Below are 24,447 nucleotides of genomic sequence, written 5' to 3' on the forward strand. Positions count from 1 at the left end.
AATTGTACAAATGTAAAATTATTTATAGATAATCCTTTGTGAAAGTAACCATAACAAATCATTGCAAGAATATATGAATATTACTCCTATATGACTATATTAAGATAAAATACTGTAATTTTGTTGGATATATGTAATATGGATACATATTTCTCTCAAAGTTTGGCTGTTAAAGAATTCCACTTAGAGCTCTTAAACATCAATTCTGGAATGCTAGGCTCAAATGGCTCAAAAAGTGCCTCAACTTCTTGCATATCAACTTCCTGCACACTAGATGGATTCCACTTTGGATTCTGCCAGCAGTAAAAAAAAATATATGTCAGCTATGTAAATTTAACATACTAGTACACTCGAAGAATCAGATTCAAGGCAATCGAACAAAAACAAGGCCATAACAAAAGACCCTTTAGTAATGTTGTTGCATTTACCAAGTTATGAGTTTATTCTGTACTTGTGCATAACAGGTGCAGTTTGTGCAATATAATTTGAATGGAAATTAGACAAACCTGATCCTTGTCCACCAGAATAGCACGGACACCTTCTGCAGCGTCTTTTCTTAGTGAAACTCTAAGAATAACTCTGTACTCCAGTTTCATCACTCCACTAACCTACATATCAAGCACGGAAAAACAGAAAACAAGAAACAAAAATGAGAGCAAAGTCTTAATAAGATATGCAGACCGCGTAAATGAGAAGCTTCAGACTCACATTTGACAGATGAACATCATTACTTTTGACAGCTGATGCAATTTTAGCATAATACTTGTGTGTTAAGCACAGAGAGAATGGAGCGCCTTTCCCAAGCCCTTCCAAGGCCTCCTTGGCCCATCCAGCCACTGCAGATTATACCACGCTCATGTTGTAAGACTGATAAAAATGGCATATTGAATTTACTAGGGTGCACAATGGGTATCTTACCTCTGGTATCAGAATTCTGCTGATGCATTTTCAATTCCTCAAATATATCACTTACTGACTTGTTTGCATTGAAGGTAGAGGCAATATAAGGCAAAAGCAACTTCAGCTGTGACTCGGTATGTGGCTGGATACTGTATTTTGACAGTAGCTCTGCAACATCTTGGTAAGGATCCTCCGAACTGTCCAAAAATCAGCTTATTAAAATTGTATTGCTGACATAATATGCAGCAACAGACGAGAGAGGATAGTGACAATAATGCAGTAACATCAGTCCATTTTTATAACCTTGTGAACTAAAAGAAAGAACGCTATACATACAAAGTGGATGTCAACAAGGACTCCTTTAGAGAACCTAGGTTACTCGATGGCACATAGTGCGTCCCTAGGCCAACGTACAATGCATCAGCTGGGTTACATATTCTTTTACCAGTCAGACCAAGATAAGCACCTGCAGGATATAACAGAAACAGATTTTAATGTCCGGTTTACTTTCCAACATGCATATTGTGCTTAAGTTACATTAGGTTGTGTTGAGAAACACCAAACACGGCCTAGCTTACCCACTGATCCATCTCCTGGACTGTTTGCCGCAATGTAAGAAAACCCTACATCAGGTAGCATACCAATACTATTTTCTGGCATAGCAAATACAGTCCTCTGTTACAATTATACAAGAAAAGATCAGAATATATGTAATCTGCAATAGCTTCAGAAAAGTTAGTAAAGAGCTAACAAATTAAGACAGCACCTCTGTCACAACGCGGAAATGGCCATGGCATGATAAGCCGATACCCATACCCATAGTTATGCCATTCATCAAGCTGATGTACGGTTTTTTGTATTCAGATATCTTGCAAATTAAAGTATACTCTGCCGTGAACACCTGCCAATAATTGAAGAGATTAAGCATAAAAAACCAAGAGATACAAATGAATTAAAGGAGAAAATTGAGCACAGAAATTCAATACAAACAATATAGGTAAAAGATACATTGGAGCTTGAACAAAAGGAGGTAGACCAATATTATGATCTTCATAACATCATCAAATAATAGTAGCACCAGCTTAATAGCTAGAAAGCGCATAGCATTACAGATTAAAGAGTGGCACATTAAAAAGTATTCGCCTCAATGATAATATACTTGACCTCGCCTACACATTATACACACTTTAACATATATCTCTACCCTGAAGACTATATGTATGTTTCAAAATCAGATAATGAAGTAGTAGGAACAAATAAGTTTCAAACAAAAGTTGGCCTCGACAATAACAATTAATACTTTAAAAAAAAAAAAAAAAAAAAAAAAAAAAAAATTGTTTATAAAAAAAAAAAAGCACAAACCTCAATCTGAGTTGATAATTTTTGAGTTCCAGTAAGATACTTCACATCACCACCTAGAGATCAAATAATACTTTGAGTTAGATGCTAAAACAGAATTGAATACTCCCTTCGTCCCAAATTACTTGGAAAAATTTCCTTATTAACTCCTATAAATGGCACAAATTTACTTGATATATATATACGGATCAGTAAGGAGTCATTTTTTTTTTCTTTTTTGCACAAAATCATGTGCCGGTTAAAGGGTGGCAAGTAGAGTTTGCTCACATTTACTGAATTGGGCTGAACTGATTGGAGCTGAACTAAACTGAACTGAAATTAAGCTGAAGTCAACAGACCCTAATTCGGTACAAAAAAGGATTGTGTTTGCATCATTACCAGCACAGAACGAACGAGGTGAACTACTCTCTACTAGAACACATTTCACTCTTGGATCTTCTTCCCATTCATCTAGAAAGCTTTTGAACTTATTGTCCATTTCTGCAGCAAAATTAAATAAAACTTTATGGAAACAAAAAAAAAACAAGTAACAAGCCTTCCATTGATCAATTTTTATAAAATTAGCTAAATAAAAATAATGATACAATCATGCCAATGTAATAATCCTCGTGTTCAAACCCTAAGAGAACTACGTACAACTAACATGTACATATTCTACATTTCTACTTAAGCACGCACTCTATAGTCCATACATATATAACAACAATGATACGAGTCTTCTTATTAGATCATACATCCATGGTTCCTATGTATTGAACAATATAATCATTGAATAATTAGTATAACTAACCATTATGTGTAAAAAGTTGATATTTTAAAACTATACATACTTTAAGGTGAATATTTTCTTAGTCAATGAATACTCGTTTTATTAAAGTTACAATTCTTTGAATGAGACTATTTCAGAGACGGAAGGAGTATTTTACTTTCCGACCACATAGTTATAAGAAGGGTATAGTAAGACTAAATGCACTCAAACTAAGTTACGTCAATGTACATTTCAACCATGGTGAACAAATTAAATGTAAAGAAAGCAAAAATTGACCTGGAGTCATGGCGTTGAGAGCTTTAGGACGATCAAGAGTAATAACAGCGACGCCATTAGCGTGAATGTTTCCCTTGACGAACTCATTGGCAAGAGAAGCGGAAGCCATGATCAATGAGAAAGAGAAGAATGAAGAGATAATAATGCAAGTAATAGTATTAATGCATGATTTGATTAGAATAGAAATCTAGAATTATTAGTAAGTAATAATTCGAGTTGGTTGACTGTTCTTGCATGTGATTTATGTGAGTGTAATTAATTTGATGGGATTGAGCATGTCACCAAGTGCATGGGCGTGTTATACTTCGCATAAAATATTATTTCCTTTATCTCTCAATGATTATTACAATTTTTATTTTTGTCGGTATTTTTGAATTTGTCTCATAGATGTACTTAATAATCCGTAACTTTTTAGTTAGAGTTTTCTAATTCCATATGCTCTTTCTATATCTTCATTAACAACAGTTTAGATTTTATATTACTACTCTTTAAAGATTGCACTGGCCAACCAAGGCTCAACACAACATGTTACTCCACTATATTTACTTGTTGTGGGTGGAGTTTGAGTCGTCTTTATTTGGGAGAAATATGACAGGGCATGACACGACCTGCCGCAACAATAGCTAAAAGAGTTGCATCACCCTTTGTTAGTTCATTATAAAACAATATATTGCTGATAATTATGACTCTTTGAATAGGATTGTTTTGAGTTCATTTCTTAGTTTATACAATTAGGAAGATATACATATACATATTAACTTGAAACAACTTTATTTAAGGAGGGGGGGGGGGGGGGGGGATTGTATACTTGTATGATGAAATTGTTATGAATAAATTTCAAAATGTTGATTATTATTTAGGCCTGAAAAAGATTTCACAATTTCATTTGTAATCCTAATATTATTATAGGATATTCGGATACATATTTCGCTCAAATTTTGGCTAAAAGAGAAATCTCCTTGGAGCTCTTAAACCTCAATTCTGGAATGTTAGGCTCAAATGGCTCAAAAATAGCCTCAACTTCCTGCATGTCAACTTCTTTGACACTAGACGGCGTCCACTTTGGATTCTGCAAGCAGCCATGTAACTTCATCAACAAACAAGAAATTGAAGGCAAAGCAAATCAACAAACCAGAAATTAAAGGCAAACCAAATCAACAAACATGAACACGACGAGACCCATTGCAGGATCTATCACTAATGCAAACCCTTGATAATGTTGTACATAACAGTTCTGTGCAACAGGGGACATAATTCAACTGGAGATTAGACAGACCTGATCCTTGTCAACCAAAAGAGCACGAACACCTTCAACGACATCTTTTCTTTGTGAAGCTCTAATAGCAATTCTATACTCCAGTTTCATTACTCCAATCACCTAGATTTTAAGCAGGACATGAGCAAAGAAAAGGAAACAAATATTGAAGGGGATATGCATGTAAAATTGGCAAAAGGTACGAAAATGAGAAGCTTCTGACTCACATTAGACAGATGAGCATCATTATTTTTGACAGCTGATGCAACTTTAGCATAATATCTGTGTGTTAAGCAAAGAGAGAAGGGAGCTCCTCTGCCAAGCCCTTTCAAGGCCTCCTTGGCCCATCCATCCACTGCAGAACGAGCCACGGATGTGAGTGGGTGAGTGAGTGATTGAAAAGGCGTAACAAGTTTACAAGGATGGACTGGATATCACTACAGAAAACAGAATAGCTACATACCTATGTCATCAGAACTCTGCTGATGCCTTTTCAATTCGTCAAATATCTCACTGACTGATTTGTTCGCGTTGAAGGCAGAAGCAATATAGGATAAAAGCAGCTTCAGTTGTGGCTCTGAATGTGGCTTGGTGCTGTAATTTGACAGTATAGCTGCAACTTCGTGGTAAGGATTCCCTGAACTGTCCAAAATCTGCTTATTAATGATTGGATTGCAGACATATTAATCCAGAAACAGACGAGACAGATGATAGTGAAAACATTGCAACAACTTTATTCCATTCTTATAACTTCATGACTTGCCCTCAACAAATATAGCACCAACACTGGATGAACTAAAAGAAAGGACGATGTACATACAACGCGGATGCCAACAATGACTCCTTTAGAGAACCAAGGAAACTTGATGGCACATAATGTGTCCCTAGGCCAATGTATAAAGCATCAGCCGGATTAGATATTCTTTTGCCAGTCATACCAATATAAGCCCCTGGAAGATGTGTAAATCGAAAGCAGATATGACATCAAGCACGGTCTTCTCATCATTCGATCCTTAAGGGACAGGCTAGCTTACCCACTGATCCATCTCCTGGACTGTTTGCAGCTATGTACGAAAACCCTATATCAGGAAACAAGCCAATACTATTTTCTGGCATAGCAAATAGAGTCCTCTGTTACAAAATTATACCAGAAATGATCATCAGAACAATGTAATCTGCAATAATGACTTCAGAAGAATCAGTAAAGGCTTAACAAAGTATAACAGCACCTCTGTCACAACGCGGTACTGGCCATGGCCTGATAATTGCCAATACCCATACCCATAGTTATGCCATCTATGAAGCTGATGAACGGTTTTTTGTACTCAGATATCTTACAAATCAATCCATATTCCGCTGTGAATATCTACAAATAAGTTCAAGGCGACTAGATAATAAAGACACCAAGTATAATAAAAGAATTCACATGTAACTCAACACCAAGAAATCAATACACACACTATAGGTAAAAATTCAATATACAAAATTTTCGGGTTATAAAAACCTCTGAATTAACACAACATAAACAAATAGAAAAACACAAACCTCAATCAGAGCTGGTAAATCCTGAATTCCAGTCATATACTTCACATCACCACCTAAATACATACATATATATATATCTCAACTAATAGTACATCAGGTCATAAATCCAATGGAACCGATTCAGATGCTAAAATAAGAAAATAAGATATACAAATTGAAGTTGGATTGAGTTTAACATAAATTACCAACACAAAATGAACGAGGCGAACCACTACTCTCTACTAGAACACATTTCACTTTCGCGTCCTCTTCCCATTCATCTATTAAGCTTTTGAACTTAATGGACATAGCTGCACCAAATTAAACTAAGAAAGATTTAGTGGAAGCAATAGAAAAACAAAATAACAAGGCTTACATTCCTAGGAGATTAAACTAGTACACGGGTTTTACTTAAGTACTTCGTATGTCACAGTGATTGAGTTGTTCACTCATCCTAGTATAACAAATTAACAATAATACATAATAAATATTCCCTTTGTCTCCTAAAGAACTTTCGTCTTTTGGACATTCATAAAATGTCAAGTACAATAATCATTTTACTATAAGGTGACTTATAACAATAATTAGAGAAAAATTAAACATAGGAAAATAAGGGGAAACAAACTTGACCTGAAGTCATGGCGTTGAGAGCTTTAGGACGATCAAGAGTAATAACAGCGACGCCATTGGCGTTAATTTTTCCCTTGACAAACTTGTCAGCATCAGAAGCAGAAGCCATGATCAAGAAACTTCAATGATCAATATTGTCTAATTTGAAATTAAGAAAAAAAAAATTAAGAGTTGTGTTCATTGTATCAATGTATGTCAGCATTTGCATTGATGTGCTATTAAAAAAGACTTCAAATTATGTTCTACTCAATTCATTTGTGAAAGAGCTTGTATGTGAGTTATTTGAAAGTAACGTTTTCTAATTAGTTAATCGCGTTTGACATAGTATATTAATATTTATAGTTTTTCAATCTATTGCTTAAGTGGAGATAGGAAGCTAGAGTAGTTGGCTAGTTCTCGACTTTCAGGCATGAGGCCAAGGGTCAAATCTTACCAAGCACATTTTAGGAGGGTTTTCCCTTAAATTCCCCCCTTCTAGAATGGGCCTTCTCCTTAGGTTTGAGTTTCTTGACTTTCATCTACATCAAGTGATCATAGTCATTACGTTACTTAATATTGTAATCAAATCATAATTTAATATGGGAAAATATAAAATTAAAAAAAAAAAATTATCAATTTATAATCAAGTCCATGAAGGCAATAATCAATTCAATAATTACTGTGGGTTTTCTCATAAGCTCAACATTATATGTTAATCGTTCTTCCCCATTTTTCTTTAACGAAGGCAACATATCATGTCTCACTTCTGATTTTTTTTCGCGGTCATACCAACTACAACATACCTGATAATCAATTGATCATATCATCCATATTGGATCAATTAATTTGGAATTATTCCAAACAGTTTTGTTCATATACTGTTATATAATTAGCTTCTGTGCCTGAAATCAGATTCTACAATTTCATTTGCAGTCCTAATATTATTGGATACAAAATTTGGCTCAAATTTTGGATGAAAGAGAAATCCCCTTAGAGCTCTTAAACCTTAATTCTGGAATGTTAGGCTCAAATGGCTCAAACATAGCCTCAACTTCCTGCATATCAACTTCCTTGACACTAGACGGCGTCCACTTTGGATTCTGTCAGCAGCCATGTAGATTCAACAACAAAGGCCACAACTGTTAGAATAGATCGATGCAAGAATTTATTGACAAAGCATATTGACAAACAAGAACACGCGACACTCCTTGCAGGATACTCGTAGTGCTACTAAACATTTAAGGCATTCCAACAGAAAAATGGTACCAGCACAAAGGATTCTTGGTAATGTTGTTGCACATAACTAGCTGTAAATTTAAATCGAGCATAATTTAATTATGTTTTGTACATATAAGTTTTGTGCAGCACAGAACAATAGAACATGATTTAAATGGAAAACTAAACAGACCTGATCCTTGTCGATCAAAAGAGCACGAACACCTTCAACAGCATCTTTTCTTGGTGAAGTTCTAATAACAATTCTATATTCCAGTTTCATAACTCCTCTCAGCTAGATTCCAAAAGCAGGACATAAGAATAAAAATGCAAACAAATTTAGCATACTATATGTATGTTCAGCAAAAATTAGAAGCTTCTGACTCACATTAGACAGATGAACATCATTACTTCTGATGGCGGATGCAACTTTAGCATAACATCTGTGTGTTAAGCAAAGAGAGAATGGAGCTCCTCTGCCAAGCCCTTCCAAGGCCTCCTTGGCCCAGCCAGCCACTGAACAAAACCACGGTTGTATGTAAGAGTGTGATCGAAAAGGCATGGAAGTTTAAAAGGATGCACTATGAAGTATGAACATCGACCTCTAGGATCACTACAGAAAACTAACAGAATTGTAGCTTACCTAAGTCATCAGAACTCTGCTGATGCCTTTTCAATTCCTCAATTATTTCACTTACTGACTTGTTCGCGTTGAAGGCAGAAGCAATATAGGGCAAAAGCAGCTTCAGTTGTGGCTCATGATGTGGCTTGATGCTGTAATTTGACAGTATAGCTGCAACATCCTGGTAAGGATCCTCTGAGCTGTCAAATATCGGCTTGTTAAAGATTGTATGACAGACATAATAATGCAGCAACATTTGAGAGATGATAGTGACAATAATGCAATAACTTAAGTCCAAACTTATAATTTCATCACTTGCCCAAAAAGCATATACAGCAACGGATGAATATAAAATATATAAAGGATGTACATACAAAGCTGATGCCAATAAAGAGTCCTTAAGAGAACCAAGGCTTCTTGATGGCACATAGTGCGTCCCCAGTCCAACGTATAAGGCATCAGCCGGATTAGATATTCTTTTACCAGTCATACCAAGATAAGCGCCTGCAGGATGAAAAAAAAAAAAAGTATAACAGGAAGCGTATATAACAGAAACAGATTATTATGTGTCATGTTTACTTTCCAACATGCACATTGTGCTTAAGTTATGATAGCTAGGCCATCATACGGTCCAAACGGACAGGCTAAGCTAGCTTACCCACTGATCCTTCTCCTGGACTGTATGCAGCTATGTACGAAAACCCTGCATCAGGGAAGTAACCAATACTATTTTCTGGCATAGCTATAAGAGTCCTCTGTTACAAATTATACTGTGAAAGATCAGAACAGTGTAATCTGCAATAATGACTTCAGAAGAAATAGTAAAGACTCAACATATTATAACAGCACCTCTGTGACAACGCGGTAATGTCCATGGCATGATAAGCCAATACCCTTACCCATAGTTATGCCATCCATGAAGCTGATGTACGGTTTTTTGTACTCAGATATCTTACAAATCAATGTGTATTCTGCTGTGAATCCCTACCAATAAATTCAAATTCAAGACATCAAAAAAAATAAATACACAATGAAAGATTTCGCAATGGAGCTCAACTACAAGCATCAATACACACACTTCAGGTAAAATTTCTACATAAAAAATCTTCGGGTTTTAAAAACCACTCTATAGTTACTCAGTATTACTTGTATATGTTTGTAAACACAAATTTTAAATCTATATTTTGCATTTGTTTGTTTTGAACCTATATTTTGCAGATATAAAATATGTGTTTACATTTTTTAATTCTAGTATTACTTGTATATGTTTAATTTCTACTCCTTCAGAATAACACAACATAAAACAAACAGTAAAACACAAACCTCAATCAAAGCTGATAAATCTTGAGTTTCAGTCATACACTTGACATCACCACCTAAATATATATATCAACTAGCTTAGTAGACTTCAGGTCATAAATCCAATGGAAATTAAACAATTCAGATGCTAATATAAAATAAGAAAACAAGATACAAATTGAAGTTGGATTGAGTTTTACATTAATCAATTACCAGCACAGAATGAACGAGGCGAACTACTGCTTTCTACTATAACACATTTTACTTTTGGGTTCTCTTCCCATTCATCTAGTATGCTTCTCAACTTCTTGTCCATAGCTGTACAAAATTAAACTAACAAAGAGTTAGTGGAAGCAATAGAGAACAATTAAAGTAACAAGCCTTTGGCGTGTTTTCTGTGTGGCTGGCCACCCCGTGTGACCACTGGTTAAAATCAGAGTAACCCCTAGTAACGTTGACATATTTTACCCCTATTATATTGTCAGATTAAGCTTTAAAACACTATCCGAGTAACACCAGAATGGTTAGCCACATATAAGAATTTGTGATAATAAATGCGTACTCCCTTTGTCCCCTAAAGAACTTAAGTAGTCCGTATAAAATATGATAATGAAGTGATTAATCACGCTTAATTATATATCAAGTATCATTAATCATTTTACTATAATAATTAGAGGAAAACGTAGGAATATAAAGGAAACTTGACCTGTAGTCATGGCGTTAAGAGCTTTAGGACGATCAAGAGTAATAACAGCGACGCCATTCGAGTAAATGTTTCCCTTGACAAACTCATCATCATCAGCAGCAGCAGCGGAAGCCATGATCAAGAAGCTTCAATGATGAAGAATATTCTACTAAAGGAGTTAATTATTGATTAACTTGAAATTGATTAAAAATAATTATAATAAGAATTACTGTGTTAATTGTACTATGTCAACATGTGCATTATTACTGATTAATGTGCTATAAAAAACGACATTGTTACTAATAAAAAAAGACTTAAAATATAAAATAATGTTCTATTCCATATAAAATTATTGGCTTTATGAATTTATTCGATCACCTTTTTTATTGAACACTTCAGCTCATGTAAAGCTAAGCATGTAACTTTAGCGCTAAGGTGGAAGAGACTAGAAGGTCTAGAACTGAATTAGTATTCCCTCCGTTTTTAGAATATTTAAGATGTTGGACTTTATTTATTATTTATGTATTAGTTTTGATCATAATTGTTGTTAGATAGATATTGATATAAAGTTTCATACCGTAATTTTAAAAATAATTTTCATTAATATTTAATTATTATATAAAAATAAAGTTAAACTAGTTAACTAGAATATTGATATGTGTGTGAAGTGACTAATATTTTAAAATAGATTAGAGGGAGTACTACTAATTTTTCGCGTTTGCCCTATTGGATGCATTTCATGCATAGCCCTTAAAAAGTGTAAATTTAGTACACAATCAAGTGTATTGATGCACGTACAACATACTCAGAATACCCATTCTATGGTTAAGGGTTGTTCTCTTCAGATTATTTTTAGTTCAGTTCTTATACGCGAATACAAGGGTCAATCACCCTCGATCAGAGCCTTTAATCATCAAAGCTAGCCTCTCGAATTTCTTAGGTCAAAGTTCGAGTTTATTGACTTTCATCTAACGTCAAGTAATCATAGTGTTTACCTTACTTAATATTGTAATAATTTATAATTAAATATTGAAAAATATAAATTAAAAATATATATATAATCAAGTCCATTACAATTTTGGTTCCATTGAATAGCAGCAATTAAAAAAAATGTCACCAACCAAGAATCAATCCAATAATGAGTTGATTTTTATAACGTTAATTAGTAATTATACTATTAATGTATCATGCATGAAAGCAACAATTATTACTAATCTGCTGTATATTCAAGGCAAATTGATATTTTTTAAGGTATTAATAACTTCCTCAAATTTGTCCTATATCTTTGGGTATGACTAAGCTACGTTATTGATGAGGTTTCTAATAAACATACTTGTTTAACATATTAATTTCATTCATTTCCAGGAAGACCAAAACCATATTTTTTGTAATATATATTAGTCTACTTTCAAAATAAATTTGTGTGATTTTATTAATCATAATCTAGTTAGAAGAATACCAACTATTACGTATATGACAGATCATATCACATTGGATTAATTAATTTTGAGTTATTCATTCTCTACTACTACATAAACCAAGTGATCAAAGTACAAATTATCACCAAATTTTCAAAGAAATATCAAGTATGAACCCAAATGAGGCACCCCCTTCTCAAATTGAGACAGTCGAGCCCTCATCTCAGCCTGAGGCACCCCCTTTGTCTAAAGACGACGAAACCCCATCTAAAGATGAGGCACCCCCTTTGTCTCAAGACGACGAAACCCCATCTAAAGATGATCATGAGGCAGAGGCACCCCCTTTGTCTAAAGACAGCGAAACCCCATCTACAGACAAACCTCCCATAGCTCATCAAATGTCATACACTGATCATATTATGTCACGCCGTGAAGAAAAAGGAGTTGCCTATGCAGCGTATGTGTTAATATTGTATCTATTAAGTTTATATTGTGATGTTCAAATTTCACACTAGATCATAAACTTTTACACGAAAATTAGTTGATATTGAGCTTATTAACAAGATTATGTTAATCATTTATTTGTCCTGTTTTTTCTGAATGCATGCAGTTTATTTGCACTGTGCTGCTGCTTTTGCTGCTATGGAGCCTGTGAATGCTGCCTCAGTATCTTCTGTTGTTGCTGTTAAACAGAAGCTCGAAACTTTGTACTTCCTCCGTTTATATTTACTTTGAACATTCTAATAACACACGTAGTTTAAGGTGGGAAATATTTAGAGAATGTTAACATAAACAAATCAACTAAAATAACTTACCGGTAAAGGGAGAAAAATAGGATTGTTAAAGTATAATTTATGTTGAGTTGTTCGTTTACCTTTTCTAATCTCTTATTTTAACTATGTGTCAAAATATGTTTCAAGAATAAATGTAAACGGAGGAAGTATGTGTATAAACTGAATTGTATATCACTCTACTCAAAGTCGAAGGATTTGTATGTATTTGGATCAAGAGTGGTTTGTATCATATTTATGCCATGTTTGTATTCATCATCAAAAGAATTGTTTTTTTTTTTTTTTTTTTTTTTTGAAAGAAAAAGAATTGTATTTTTGAAAGTTCATCTATGTAATTATGTAAATGATTGGATATTTTTTTAACCAGTACTACAAAATCAAGTGGTTTAAGTTTCCTAAATTTCTGAGATCAACGTTTGAGGCTTATCTCTTTAATCAACAAAAAAAAAATTAACAATTACACTATAATTAAGTTTTTGTTCTTTGATATTTTGATGCAAATTGCCAATTTTTAATTACCACATACCACCAAAGGCACAAATGTTTTATCTGACTTTGACTCTTTGGATATGATCCTAATACATTTGATGAGGTGTCTAATAAATAACATATAAAAAAAAAATAATATATTCCACACATTTTCACCTTAAAAAAAACACCAAGATTTTTACATGTTCTACCCCCTTTTTTTCAATTCATTTACTATTCATTGGATTAAACTTAAAAAAATAAAGCTTTGACCATCTATTTCTGCTTATTATACAAAACTAAAACTATCACCGAGGATCTTATTAGAATCAAATTTTCATACTTCACAGTTTACACTAGTACGTAATTAATGATATAGTTGATCAAACACGTGTGATGGAGACCACATAATATGCAAGTGAGTAGAACAAAAAAAACGAAGGAAGTAAATTGTACAATCACAATAATAGCCTTTATAGCAATTTTATAGACTGACTTGTACTTGTAATAAACAATAATCTACTACCTTCGTTAACTTTTAGTTGCAACTTTGAAATATTTTATATCTCACAAATAATACCCCAAAGTTGCAACTAAAAGTTAAAGAAGGTAGTACAAGATTGACAATTAATCATAGTGTAGAAAAAGCTAAATCCGATGAAAGCCCTTACAGTTGGGTTTGATGAAGAGAAGAGAGGTCACTATCCCTTTATTAATCAATAAAGATACAACCAAAACCATATTATTTGTAAATTACAGTACTCTAGTCCAAGAAAATAATTGTGTGGTTTAATATAATTTGTGAAGAAATTTCTCTTCCACTACAACCAACTACCTCGCAATCAATCGCATTGAATTGATTAATGAGAAAATACAAGTATGTTATCCGTATCTCGCACATGTGAATGATTTAATTGGCTGGTATCACGTGTGACAAGAACAAGAATTGTCAAAATACGAAGCTAACACTCTAATCTTCATCTACATAAACAAAGATAATCATAGTATAACCAGAAAACATAAATCAATCACTAAATTTCAAAGAGAAGAGAGAAAGAAAGAGAGTAAATATGTACTCAGATCAGCCACCTCCAGCTCAAGAAATAACATACGTAGATCATGTTAAGCGACGCCATGAAGAGAAAGGATGCATCTATGCAACGTTTGTTTTCCTTTCCTTTCAATATTAATTATCATTATTTCTTTTGCTTGTTTCGTCGAGATTTTTTCTTATTTACAAAAATCATATAGAGTTTAATCAAAATTTTACTTAATGGACTTGTTTAATTCTTCAATCATTTGAAAATTTTGAATAGATTATTATTTGTGTGTATGTAGATATTTCAATGTTAACCACTAAAACCAGTTTAAGTAAGCCTCTTTTTTCTGCTGTTTTGAATGCAGTTGTTTTGCGTTATGCTGCTGCTTTTGCTGTTACGAAACCTGTGAATGCTGCTTTGATATCCTCTGCTGTTGCTGTTAAGCACGAGTCTTAGTTTCAGAAAGAAACTATCTGTACTATCGTATTATTGTATAGTACTTCTATATGTGTGTATGAGCTTGTATTTGGATTGAGCTGGGTTTGTATCATATTTATGTCGAGTTTAGCTTCTAGCTGTCGCGTTGAATTCATAAAGTTCTGTATTATTTCAGCAAGAAGTTCATGTAATACTAGTACGACTGTAATTGATTGGGTTTTTTTGATTTGTAATGTCCTTTATACAAAGTAACAGAGATTCAAGATTGAATTCCTTGCCATATCTAACATCAGTTTTCAACAAATTTTTCTACATATGAACTATTTCTTACAGACAACTTCAGTCATTTCAGTCTTCCAGAAAGTAAGGACAGAAGACCAACGAAAGAAATGTACATGTGAACTTATTTCAAAAGGTTTAAAAATGAAAAGACTAAGAACTACAATGTTCGGTCTACAAAACCAGTGAAGTCCTCATGAATTCATCATCATCAAGCTTGTTATTGAATTCATGTTGGGGTGTACAGAGCAACTCAGCATCTTATAGCAGAGAATAGGCTATCAAAATTTGAAGGTAGTATAGCTGAATATTGGAAATTGGCATTACTCAAAAAGCATCCTTCTCTATTTTTTCGGTCTCAGAATATGTACACACAGGCAACAGAAGTCAGCAGGGTGGTGAGCAGTACTGAGACAAGATTGACAGCATTGTTGTCGAGGATATCAACACCTGATATGCGCTTGACAGTTGGTCCAGGTTTTCCAACAACCTTCAAATGGCAATTTTAAATTAATTAGTTATTATCAGCAGTATCATCAAGCAAGCTGGCAAATGCAAAATGATAAATTTGAAAATAGTGACAGAGAGATTCCAGTTTCATACAGGAATGTTTAAAGCTAACTACTTCCACGGATAAAACTGCAAGCTGAAGCAGATGTGTATGAATTTTAACATACTAGATCAGCAGTGCAGTAGTAGAGTATAAATGTGATCGCAATACTGTTTAAAATGTCAGTATAATAGTATATTCCTAACTAATTCTCTCTTATCAACGAAATTACAAATTAACTATGACAAGAAGCATGGCCAATTATTCCACAAGCATGACAGTACGTAGAAAAAAAGTAGCATTGAGATTTGGAAAGCTTAGAAAGAACAAAAATTCTAAGATTTCATGAGCACTTTCATTCTACATGCATATACATATAAGCATCACAGTTACTCTTTGTAGACCGCAAAAATATCTGAATCGAAACCTTTGAGGCAAGGCAGTCCAACATGTACAGGCCACACAGTCACCTTAGGAGGGTGCTCGTCAATTTTATGAAAAATCAAAGATGTTAAAAAGAGAAGAAGCAACAAAAAAAGTATGACAGAAGTGTGCAGAAAAGATCTAGATACATGTGCGGAACAAAATGTATGAACTCTATGAAGAACAAAAGTGATAGAATACATTAAAAGCAATAAGAGACAGCAATTGTAGAAAAATCTTCAAGCATATGTTGATTAAAACATGTACTACGAAAGCAAAAAGCAATGTTTGTGTATGCATACATAGGCTCTCAATGAATACATGAAGAGAATCTAAGATGAATTGAAATGTTGTACGTTTAACACAGGTCATTTCCTCAATTTATATGAATATGTATGTTAGAATCTGGAATAATCAGCACAATCAGACACCTGGACTGTCAGAAATTATTTCAAAATTTACCTTATTACGAACAGTACAAAATCCGCTGAATTGCAGTGTAGCACCCAATAAAGAATCTAACAAACTTCCAAACAGTCCAGCAAGTGTTGCAAGGGGTATAACCAGAAGTTGTTTCAAAGCCACATCAGAAGGACAGTTGATAGTAAAATATCCGAACACGGTGAAAGAAAGTCCAATCACAGCGCCTCCAGCTGCAGCTGCCAGGAGCCCTGTTCTTGTAACACCACCATTTGTACCCTTGCGAACTACCTGATAGGCATGGAAAAACAAAAAATCAGAATAAGCAATCTATTCTCAAGTACATTAGAATCAACTTTCATTGATCAACACCACCACAACTAATGCTAAAATGTAGCCCAGTCATAGATGTTAATCATGTAACGCATCATGCATGCTGCAGCACCCCCGGCATGCTTAAATCTATTGTCTACATTTCTAATGTATCTTCAAACCTCCAATATATAACGATATAATAGAATCAACTAAAGAAAAGTATCAGAAATGCATTGATTCTAAAGAGTATCTGCAGGGAAAAAAAGAAAAAAAAAATGGCATCATCAATGCATCACCCTATGTCACACTGACACTGACACTCGACAATTCATGTTAGACTATTAATATGCTTAAATTCATAAAACCATGAGTATCTATGTAAATCCTAGTAGCATAATTGTCACCTTTAAGGTTGTGATTAATCGAGGCTGTGCATTACTAAGTACACCGATTTCTGAAGACCAAGTATCTCCATTGCAACAACAGTAGTGACCAATTATGCCACCCAATAGTGCTGTGATTAGAGTAGATTCTCTAGTATCCAAACACTTGTCTTCCAATCCTACCAACTTCCAGATCGTCACAACCAAAGCAGTAGAAATGGCACTGTTAAAAAGCACCTGTATCCTGCAAATTGGCAACGCATAAGGTGCAGTACGAAGTTTAAAAAAAAAAAAAATCACCAAAACAACAAAGTGATCAAGCTTTCAAAACTTATGATAAATACTCATTGCTTGCTTATTTACAATTCACAAACCTATACATTTTAACCTGGGAGAAAACTCTGTTCAAATTACTGTATCCAGCTAGAATCCTATCATAACCACAAAACTTTGGTAGTAGTCCAATAACATTTCTCAATCTTTCCAATCCAAGATGAAGCACTCTATTACGCCTCAAAGTAATTTATATTCCCAGAAATATCAATCCAAAGTTAATATGAGAAACAAGTTTTTGATATCTATGTCAAAACAAGATCAAGCCTGAAAAATCCGATGGCTTAGTGATCCTATAGAGCCCAGTGGATTAGAAAGACATTAGGTCAAAACAAATAATTCAAGGACCAATTACTCACACTGAAGAGCTAAGGCCAGATTCTTGATAATGATTATGAACCATAAAAATTTCAATTACTACCAAATATACTACAACATCCCTACTCCAAAAAATTCAAGTTACATTTGTTTAGACCTTGATATCAAGCACTTCAAATTTAGTTCTGCTCCTATGCCTGAATATACTGAACTCTCTTATTTTTTGTAGTAATGAAGACCATTAATAAGTTGTTCACTTGATTTTCTCTTTCCTATTTCATCACCTTTCTCCTTCGTCTCTCATATCTACCACCTTTCTTCATTCCTTCTATTAAAACAACCGCGTTTTGCACGGTCAAAAGACTAGTACTCCTCCGCAAATTAGCTGAGTTTGACACTTCATTTTCTTTGCATTTCATTGAAAAACTGATTTCATGAACCATAAATTTCTGGCATCAAATAATTTCAGTAATCTAGAATCGCAAAACGGTCAAAGATGATTCATAACAAATAGCATAATAATACATGCAAAATCATAAACAGTACTAACAAGCAATCAAAATTAGAGAAGAAGCAAATTGTAATACCAGTTCCTTTGACCGCCTTCCTTGTAATCAGCTTCAGATTTACGTTTCTTCTCAGCTCCTACTTTGGTCAACTTAGATGAAGTAAAGAAAAACACTAACAGCAAAACTCCAGCCCTAGAAAATCAAATTAACCAAAACTAATCACAAATGTTTATCAAATCAACTAATATTAACAAAATCGAAGTCAATCAAACACAAATTTCCAGAAAAAATAATATTGAGGAGTTTGAAAAGTGAGATTGAACCTGTAATTAGTAGCGAGATGAATGAAGACGACGAAGAATCCGCAGAAAGCTCCAGAAAGATCGAGAGACTTCTTCCTGTAAGATCGAATTGCGATAATTGCCGCCATTAATGCTGCGACTAGAGGTTGAATCAAAGCTCTCTCCATTTTTATGGATGATTCGAACATTGAATTGATTTTTCTCTGTTGTTGTTCTTGCTATTTTTTTTATTTTATTTTTTTAGGGGAAATTTGTGAGAAAATGAAGTTAGTTACAGGTTATATAGTTGAAAGATTAGTACATTGTGAAATGTGAAGAGGAGTGGTTGAGGTGGAAGCCGTCGTACTGGAAATTGTTAGTTTTATTTTTCCCTCCTATTTTTCTCATTTCTTCAGCAGTCAAGCTTGAAAAGAATGAACACTCTCCAATTAGGCAACGTCAGCACGTGTATGGAATTGAACATGTGCCCGATATGGCTTAACCCCGGACAAGCCCGATATGGTAAAGAGAGGCAAAATTAGGCATAAGTTTGCTTAATTTTTACACTACTCAGTAATCTCAAAGTCATAAGATGAATTCCAATTGAGGTAAAATAATTTCAAATGTAATCGGAAGGATTTCAAGAATAATTTCATACTCCGTATTTCATTATTGTAGAAATTTGGGCATAATTCCTTCCCACTTTATTCAAGTAATAGCTCTCCAAAAGTTAAGGTTGTCTAGTTTGACTCTTAGCTCCATTATTAGGCAATATTCAATCGTCAAAATGATCATTTCCATCCTCACATGACCGTTTTATCAAAATTTAACTGGTATTTTAAAAATTCGAAGACATTTGATATTAGCAAGAGGATATATCTATTGATAAAAAGGGTTACATAGTTTGATAGTTATTGGCTGTAGATTTCACCCAAGGATAGTTACAACCTTTTTAAGGGAAAACCAGAAAGGAACTCAAAATCAGACTTTGTACGAGACTAAGAGTTGCTGTACGGACTACAGAGTATAAACTAACACAGGAAGGGGAAAAAAAAAAAAAAGATCAGAGAGAGACAGCATCATCAACCTCTCCCTCTCCCTCTTCCCCTGCCCCTTCCTCTACCCCTACCCCTGCCCCCTCCTCTCCCTCTTCCCCTCCCTCTTGAACCAGACATTCCTTGATCTCCACTTTCGTCTTTTTCAAAACTGAACATGCTTAACCTTATATCTTCTGCCTTGCTTCTCTGAGGACCCCGCTGCTCCTGAAGGGGAAACAAGGAACATTACTGATTGAATACAAAAGCCCTAAAACTTCATGTTTCAGAAATACTGGATAGTATAACTTCAAATTTTGACTATCTTATAGGGTTTGACAAATTGAACTCAGACAAGGAAAGAATAGGATGAGAGAAGAAAATAAAATCATAGATCAAATGATGCATATAGCCATATATAAGAGACAGTTTTCACTATCTTGAAGACCTCTAAAGTCACCCAGAAATGCATTTGAGCAATTTTTTTTTTTTTTTTTTTTTTTAATAATTTGAAAAGAGTAATGGGTACTCACCTGTTCTTCCAAATTAAACTGGTTTTGAAGTTGTCGAGCAAGAGCCTCGTCATGACTGAGATCAAGTGGTTCTTTCCTAGCTGCTGGATTTCCCTCAGCTTTTCTCCTTTCCCACTCTTCTAGAGTGAAAACCTGTTTCTCTTCTTCATACCCCCTTCCCTTGTACCTTGAACCTCTATGTCTTTCATTGCCATGGTTTGGATTATTCATTTTTTGCAGGAGTTTTTGTGCAGCTGCTTGATTCTGAATAGGGATGTACTCAGTCACTGGCAAGCAAGAAAACACCAACTCACTCAGCCAGTTTTATTGATATAATAAAGCCAATATCATCATAGTAACCAACCTATTCTCAGTGAACTTAAAGTAATATGTAGAGCATGAGAAAAAGGAAAGAAAAAAATTGAGATGTGAAATTATAAACAACATGTGGTTTTATGAACATGCACAGAATGAATTAATACGAAGTAAGATCAAAAGAAGCTGGACCTTCTTTTGGTCTAGTATCAGAGCTCGTTGGCTTTTCTTCAGCTCTCTGGGAAATTGAACCAGTTTTCAGATTAGCATCTGCATCATCAGCTATAGCATTAGGGGCTTGCTTTTGTTCCACCTGCCGGACATCAGTTTCTCTGGAAGATTTGGCAACAGTAGCTCTGGTGTTCCTGGAAGCTGATGCCGCTGTGCCAATGCAATATGTATATTAAACACAAAAGGAATATATTTTTCACAAAAGGAGAAATCACATAAAGAGTCGTTCCTTGCAACAATACTTTTTCTTTTATTTATTTTATTGGATAAGAAGCTTACAGCAATAATTGACCCATGTAAAAAGTCAAATGTATTCCACAACACAGGCTCTGTTTTACTTGATAGAATTTAGTCCTAAACTCAGAACCCAAGCCCTAACCATGCTGGCAGTCAGCAGCATCAAGACCTTCTCTGTTTTATGTATTTATAATTACTGCTTGACAAACGTCATGCAGATTGCAAGCACCTCAACAATATCTTCCTATTCTCAATTAACAAAATAGCAAGATGAGAAGTATACCAGTACGAGAAAAACCAAGTTTAGGCCCTCCAATCTTCAATTTCTCAAACGGTGGGGGACCACCAGCATCACCTTCTCGGCCTAGCCTCAGAGAGGAGCGGGCAAAACCTGAATACTTCAGGTTCATCTGCCACTCTTCATACAATGATTCCACAACTCCTCCTAGTACAGTAATTACATCCGGAGTAAGGCACACGATACCATAGTGTACCACCACTTTCTTTTCTAAACGGACCTGACAATAAGCAACAACTTGCGTTCATTAACGTTAACCAATGATAAACAAAATTTAGATAAGCCCCATAAGCACCAAACAATGCGCCACACCATAGCCCATTACCAAAAACAGCCACACAAATGAAGAGCACAGTTTAGTTGTTTTCAATGTCATTTCTTGGATGACAGCATCTAATCACATTCAATAAATTGATCATTTTCTTCTTTACACATCATTCCATATGATAACACTTAAAGTCTTTGAATTCCAACTAAACCAAGACATGCCTTTTCTTCCTTAAGGCTCATCTCTTTTTTAGGATGATGAACGGATATCTGCATGTCTATCCTATGATTGCTGATGTTAATTCTACTATCTCCTTTATTGTTCTCTAGCAACATGAAATTCCAATGAAGCAACATTCCAACATACAAAGCTTACAGCCATGTATTACACATAATCAAAACTAGAGGCACTATCTATTTCTAACAAAGTTAGAGGAGCTACTACTGGCAATTTTCAATAACTTTGGATAACAATGTACTGAATCAAACGTCAAAATATACTGTTCTTCACCTTCTATTTGTCACCGATCAATATGTCCATCAACTTTTTCTTTCAATCGAGGGTTTTCACAAGCAGCTACGCCTATGCCAAGATAATTATTCAATACAAATATCCACACATGTTACAAAACCAACAAATATTCTATGAAGTAACAATGTAGAGTGGATATTAAAGACTGAACTATTGCTCATTCAAAAATTCTTCCAAGATGTCACAAAACTAAACCAAAACAAATGTAAACCGAATCATTAGCATCGATTAAGCATAGGAGAGAGTAACCTTGGTTCCAGGGACAGTGTTTTCGGACAATGCCGGTATAGGAGAATACTCCACAGCAGTAACTTCAGATTGTCCATCAGTCAAAATCAACTTCAGAAGCCTCCGGTCGCTCGAACCCTTATAACCAAGCACCTCACTGCTCCTACTTATATCCTTCACTGAAGCTATCTACAAAACCCAAAACCTAAACACAATCAACAAAAGCAAATTATAAAGAAATTCTTCAGAAAAAAGAAAAAGGAAAAAAAAAACAGCTTGGGATACTTTTCAAAACTTAAGAAGCTAATAACCAACGAAAATGGTTAACGCTAGACTAAAACTTGGAAGAACCCTAGAAACTTGGGGAAGAAATACTTGAAAAACAATTGAAGATACTAACACAATTAATTAATATCCAAATTCCCCAAAAGGATTAAATTGAATTGTTTCGAACATTAAATACAAACCCTAGAAATTGGGGGTAATTAAGGATATTGAGAGAGAGAAAAATTGCCTGAAGAACTTTAGGAGGTTGAATAAACTGAGACGCCTTGCGAAGGAGAGAAGAATCAGGCAATGATTTACCGCCAATTGAACGTAAATCAATATTACAGAGCTCGGATTCCAAGGAATTGACGGTGAAAGAATCACCGTTGATGGCGGAATTAACGGTGATGATTGCTCGAACTTGATCAAGGTTGAGGTCATTGAAACACCAACCTCTGGTAGTTAGGGTTTTCAGCAGGTTTTCTGTTGACGAAGATGGTGATGATGAAGACGACGACGCCATTGAAATCGATTTTCCAGAACTTCGAAGTTTTTACTCAGAAACCGGGAAATTTCAATTTTAGTGTGTTTTTTGGTAGGTTGTTTTTGAAGAAAGGTTGGGCTTTACTCTTTTGCGGTGTTGCATTGGACTGTTGTGAATCTGTGACATGTTAAGAAGCACACGGATCGGCCGATCTGTGAGAAGTTTCAATCTGATACGAGTAGAAAAAATTTTCAAAAAATAAATATATAATAGAGTGTAAAAAAAAAAATTAACGAGAACACACAATATGTATATGAATTATGTTAAGGAGCATTATCTTAGATTTTAATTAACTAACAATAAGTTCACTTAATGAGTAGACCACCCCAGTCGATCAGGATGATTGACAAATATTGTAAATTAGCTTTTTTTGTGGACCACCTTGTCGTAAATAAAGGAGTAGTCTATTACAAATAATATAAAAATATTAAGCAAGACCGAAAAATTGATCTCACAAAAGTAGGAAGAGTACAGTGTGTCGTGAAGCAAATTCACTGACTTGAAAATGAAATTCCGACGCAATCGGGGTGCTCAATTGTATTCGTTGGCATGTTCCCTAAGGTTAACACACCACTTCCACTCAAAGGCACTTTTGGGTGGAAGGTTGGAGCCAAGTAACTTATGCCCAATATAGAGTATGTGTTTAGCTTGTGTTTGATATGTATTTCTTAAGTGTATGTAACATAATAAAGACTTCTTCTATTTATAGAAAAATATAGAAGAAGAATCTCATCAAACGTCAAGGGAGATGAATAATCAAATTGATGGTAGTAATTAATCACCTTTAACATTCTCAGGGGAGGGTTATAAGAGTTACACAAGAGTATAACGTTGGTGATTTATCACCTTAAACTTCTACTTAAATGAGGTGTTATGTGAGAATTATTCAATTGAAGTTAAGAATGGGAAGTAACATCTTGAATTCCCGACCCCTTCTTTATTCCAACACACCTTTGCAATATAATACGAAGTATATATTTTTTTTTTTTTTAAAAAAACACCTAGATTTAGCATCACAATTCTCAATGACGAACCACCACCATTTCCGTCATTCCTCTGTCATCTCGCCGGTACGGTCATCGGTTATCATTGATCATCGCGTCCCTCTTCTTCTTCCCTTCTTCCTCCTTCCTCCTTCCCCAACCACTCCAAGCGATATCAAAAAGACACCCTATTAGCAAAAAGATGCAAAATTAGGGTCATATCAATCCCGTAGGAGTAGCATCTTCTTCGTGGAAGAAATTTTAATCACCTTAGGTGTTGATGGCGTTGTTGTGATGGACTGATGGAGGAGGAAGAAAGTGCAGTGATCTTTATTGGAGGAGGAATAAGGGAGGAAGAAAGTACAAACTTGCCCCCAAATAAATAAGTGAAATGTCTTATATGCCCCTTGATTGGTAAATTAGATTGATGAACATGTATTTCCTCCCTGACGAGTTCATTTGCAACCAAAAAAAAAGTTATGCTTTGTATTGAGTAATAATTTGTAAATCGTGGGATATT

At 34.6% G+C, this 24,447-nt stretch overlaps 4 protein-coding genes, 2 long non-coding RNA genes and 1 pseudogene across 7 annotated transcripts; 2 read left to right on the forward strand and 5 right to left on the reverse strand.

The window, feature by feature from the left end:
* Positions 1-2: 2 nt before the first annotated feature.
* On the reverse strand, positions 3-3,476 carry LOC145634301 (3-hydroxyisobutyryl-CoA hydrolase-like protein 3, mitochondrial). Its single transcript, XM_081685722.1, has 10 exons — positions 3,305-3,476; positions 2,638-2,739; positions 2,263-2,315; positions 1,667-1,801; positions 1,479-1,575; positions 1,237-1,366; positions 919-1,097; positions 709-836; positions 507-608; positions 3-293 (listed from the first exon to the last, which is right to left on the reverse strand). The coding sequence occupies exons 1-10, from the start codon at positions 3,411-3,413 to the stop codon at positions 156-158; spliced, it is 1,173 nt and encodes a 390-aa protein (XP_081541848.1). The 5' UTR covers positions 3,414-3,476; the 3' UTR covers positions 3-155.
* A 628-nt stretch (positions 3,477-4,104) lies between these two features.
* Positions 4,105-5,919, reverse strand: LOC145634302 (3-hydroxyisobutyryl-CoA hydrolase-like protein 3, mitochondrial; annotated as a pseudogene). The gene is made up of 7 exons (XR_014113394.1): positions 5,789-5,919; positions 5,594-5,690; positions 5,380-5,509; positions 5,023-5,201; positions 4,787-4,914; positions 4,581-4,682; positions 4,105-4,373 (listed from the first exon to the last, which is right to left on the reverse strand). The product of XR_014113394.1 is annotated as a 3-hydroxyisobutyryl-CoA hydrolase-like protein 3, mitochondrial (transcript).
* A 1,649-nt stretch (positions 5,920-7,568) lies between these two features.
* LOC145634303 (3-hydroxyisobutyryl-CoA hydrolase-like protein 3, mitochondrial) lies at positions 7,569-10,793 on the reverse strand. Its single transcript, XM_081685724.1, has 10 exons — positions 10,535-10,793; positions 10,042-10,146; positions 9,853-9,905; positions 9,379-9,513; positions 9,188-9,284; positions 8,904-9,033; positions 8,551-8,729; positions 8,296-8,423; positions 8,101-8,202; positions 7,569-7,792 (listed from the first exon to the last, which is right to left on the reverse strand). The coding sequence occupies exons 1-10, from the start codon at positions 10,647-10,649 to the stop codon at positions 7,655-7,657; spliced, it is 1,182 nt and encodes a 393-aa protein (XP_081541850.1). The 5' UTR covers positions 10,650-10,793; the 3' UTR covers positions 7,569-7,654.
* A 1,469-nt stretch (positions 10,794-12,262) lies between these two features.
* Positions 12,263-13,086, forward strand: LOC145634304 (uncharacterized). The gene is made up of 2 exons (XR_014113395.1): positions 12,263-12,388; positions 12,542-13,086. It is a non-coding gene; the product is annotated as an uncharacterized LOC145634304 (long non-coding RNA).
* An 884-nt stretch (positions 13,087-13,970) lies between these two features.
* Positions 13,971-14,948, forward strand: LOC145635610 (uncharacterized). The gene is made up of 2 exons (XR_014113880.1): positions 13,971-14,352; positions 14,595-14,948. It is a non-coding gene; the product is annotated as an uncharacterized LOC145635610 (long non-coding RNA).
* Positions 14,923-18,912, reverse strand: LOC145635609 (protein PGR-like). Its single transcript, XM_081686916.1, has 5 exons — positions 18,522-18,912; positions 18,277-18,390; positions 17,060-17,282; positions 16,383-16,631; positions 14,923-15,437 (listed from the first exon to the last, which is right to left on the reverse strand). Exons 1-5 carry the CDS (start codon positions 18,686-18,688, stop codon positions 15,306-15,308), a joined length of 885 nt encoding a protein of 294 aa, XP_081543042.1. The 5' UTR covers positions 18,689-18,912; the 3' UTR covers positions 14,923-15,305.
* Positions 18,913-19,284: 372 nt separating this feature from the next.
* On the reverse strand, positions 19,285-23,108 carry LOC145635607 (uncharacterized). The gene is made up of 6 exons (XM_081686915.1): positions 22,648-23,108; positions 22,155-22,322; positions 21,092-21,326; positions 20,533-20,721; positions 20,047-20,312; positions 19,285-19,741 (listed from the first exon to the last, which is right to left on the reverse strand). The coding sequence occupies exons 1-6, from the start codon at positions 22,921-22,923 to the stop codon at positions 19,562-19,564; spliced, it is 1,314 nt and encodes a 437-aa protein (XP_081543041.1). The 5' UTR covers positions 22,924-23,108; the 3' UTR covers positions 19,285-19,561.
* Between the last annotated feature and the right edge of the window lie 1,339 nt (positions 23,109-24,447).

This window comes from Chenopodium album, chromosome 6 (genome assembly GCF_948465745.1).
Source record: "Chenopodium album chromosome 6, dcCheAlbu1.1, whole genome shotgun sequence".
Lineage (NCBI taxonomy): Eukaryota > Viridiplantae > Streptophyta > Magnoliopsida > Caryophyllales > Amaranthaceae > Chenopodium > Chenopodium album.

What these genes read in the sequence shown, in the direction of transcription:
- LOC145635607 (XM_081686915.1), bottom strand. Translation starts at nt 22,923, where the DNA reads ATGGCGTCGTCGTCTTCATCATCACCATCTTCGTCAACAGAAAACCTG. An exon ending in AACCTCCTAAAGTTCTTCAG is followed by an intron (nt 22,323 to 22,647) that starts GCAATTTTTCTC and finishes TGGGTTTTGTAG; the next exon opens with ATAGCTTCAGTGAAGGATAT. An exon ending in ACTTGGTTTTTCTCGTACTG is followed by an intron (nt 20,722 to 21,091) that starts GTATACTTCTCA and finishes GCATTGGCACAG; the next exon opens with CGGCATCAGCTTCCAGGAAC.
- LOC145634303 (XM_081685724.1), bottom strand. Translation starts at nt 10,649, where the DNA reads ATGGCTTCCGCTGCTGCTGCTGATGATGATGAGTTTGTCAAGGGAAAC. An exon ending in ATTACCGCGTTGTCACAGAG is followed by an intron (nt 9,285 to 9,378) that starts GTGCTGTTATAA and finishes AATTTGTAACAG; the next exon opens with AGGACTCTTATAGCTATGCC. An exon ending in TCCAGGAGAAGGATCAGTGG is followed by an intron (nt 9,034 to 9,187) that starts GTAAGCTAGCTT and finishes TTCATCCTGCAG; the next exon opens with GCGCTTATCTTGGTATGACT.
- LOC145635609 (XM_081686916.1), bottom strand. Translation starts at nt 18,688, where the DNA reads ATGTTCGAATCATCCATAAAAATGGAGAGAGCTTTGATTCAACCTCTA. An exon ending in GATTAATCACAACCTTAAAG is followed by an intron (nt 16,632 to 17,059) that starts GTGACAATTATG and finishes CATGCCTATCAG; the next exon opens with GTAGTTCGCAAGGGTACAAA. An exon ending in TTTGTACTGTTCGTAATAAG is followed by an intron (nt 15,438 to 16,382) that starts GTAAATTTTGAA and finishes TGCCATTTGAAG; the next exon opens with GTTGTTGGAAAACCTGGACC.
- LOC145634301 (XM_081685722.1), bottom strand. Translation starts at nt 3,413, where the DNA reads ATGGCTTCCGCTTCTCTTGCCAATGAGTTCGTCAAGGGAAACATTCAC. An exon ending in ACCTCGTTCGTTCTGTGCTG is followed by an intron (nt 2,316 to 2,637) that starts GTAATGATGCAA and finishes TTTGATCTCTAG; the next exon opens with GTGGTGATGTGAAGTATCTT. An exon ending in ATTTCCGCGTTGTGACAGAG is followed by an intron (nt 1,576 to 1,666) that starts GTGCTGTCTTAA and finishes TAATTGTAACAG; the next exon opens with AGGACTGTATTTGCTATGCC.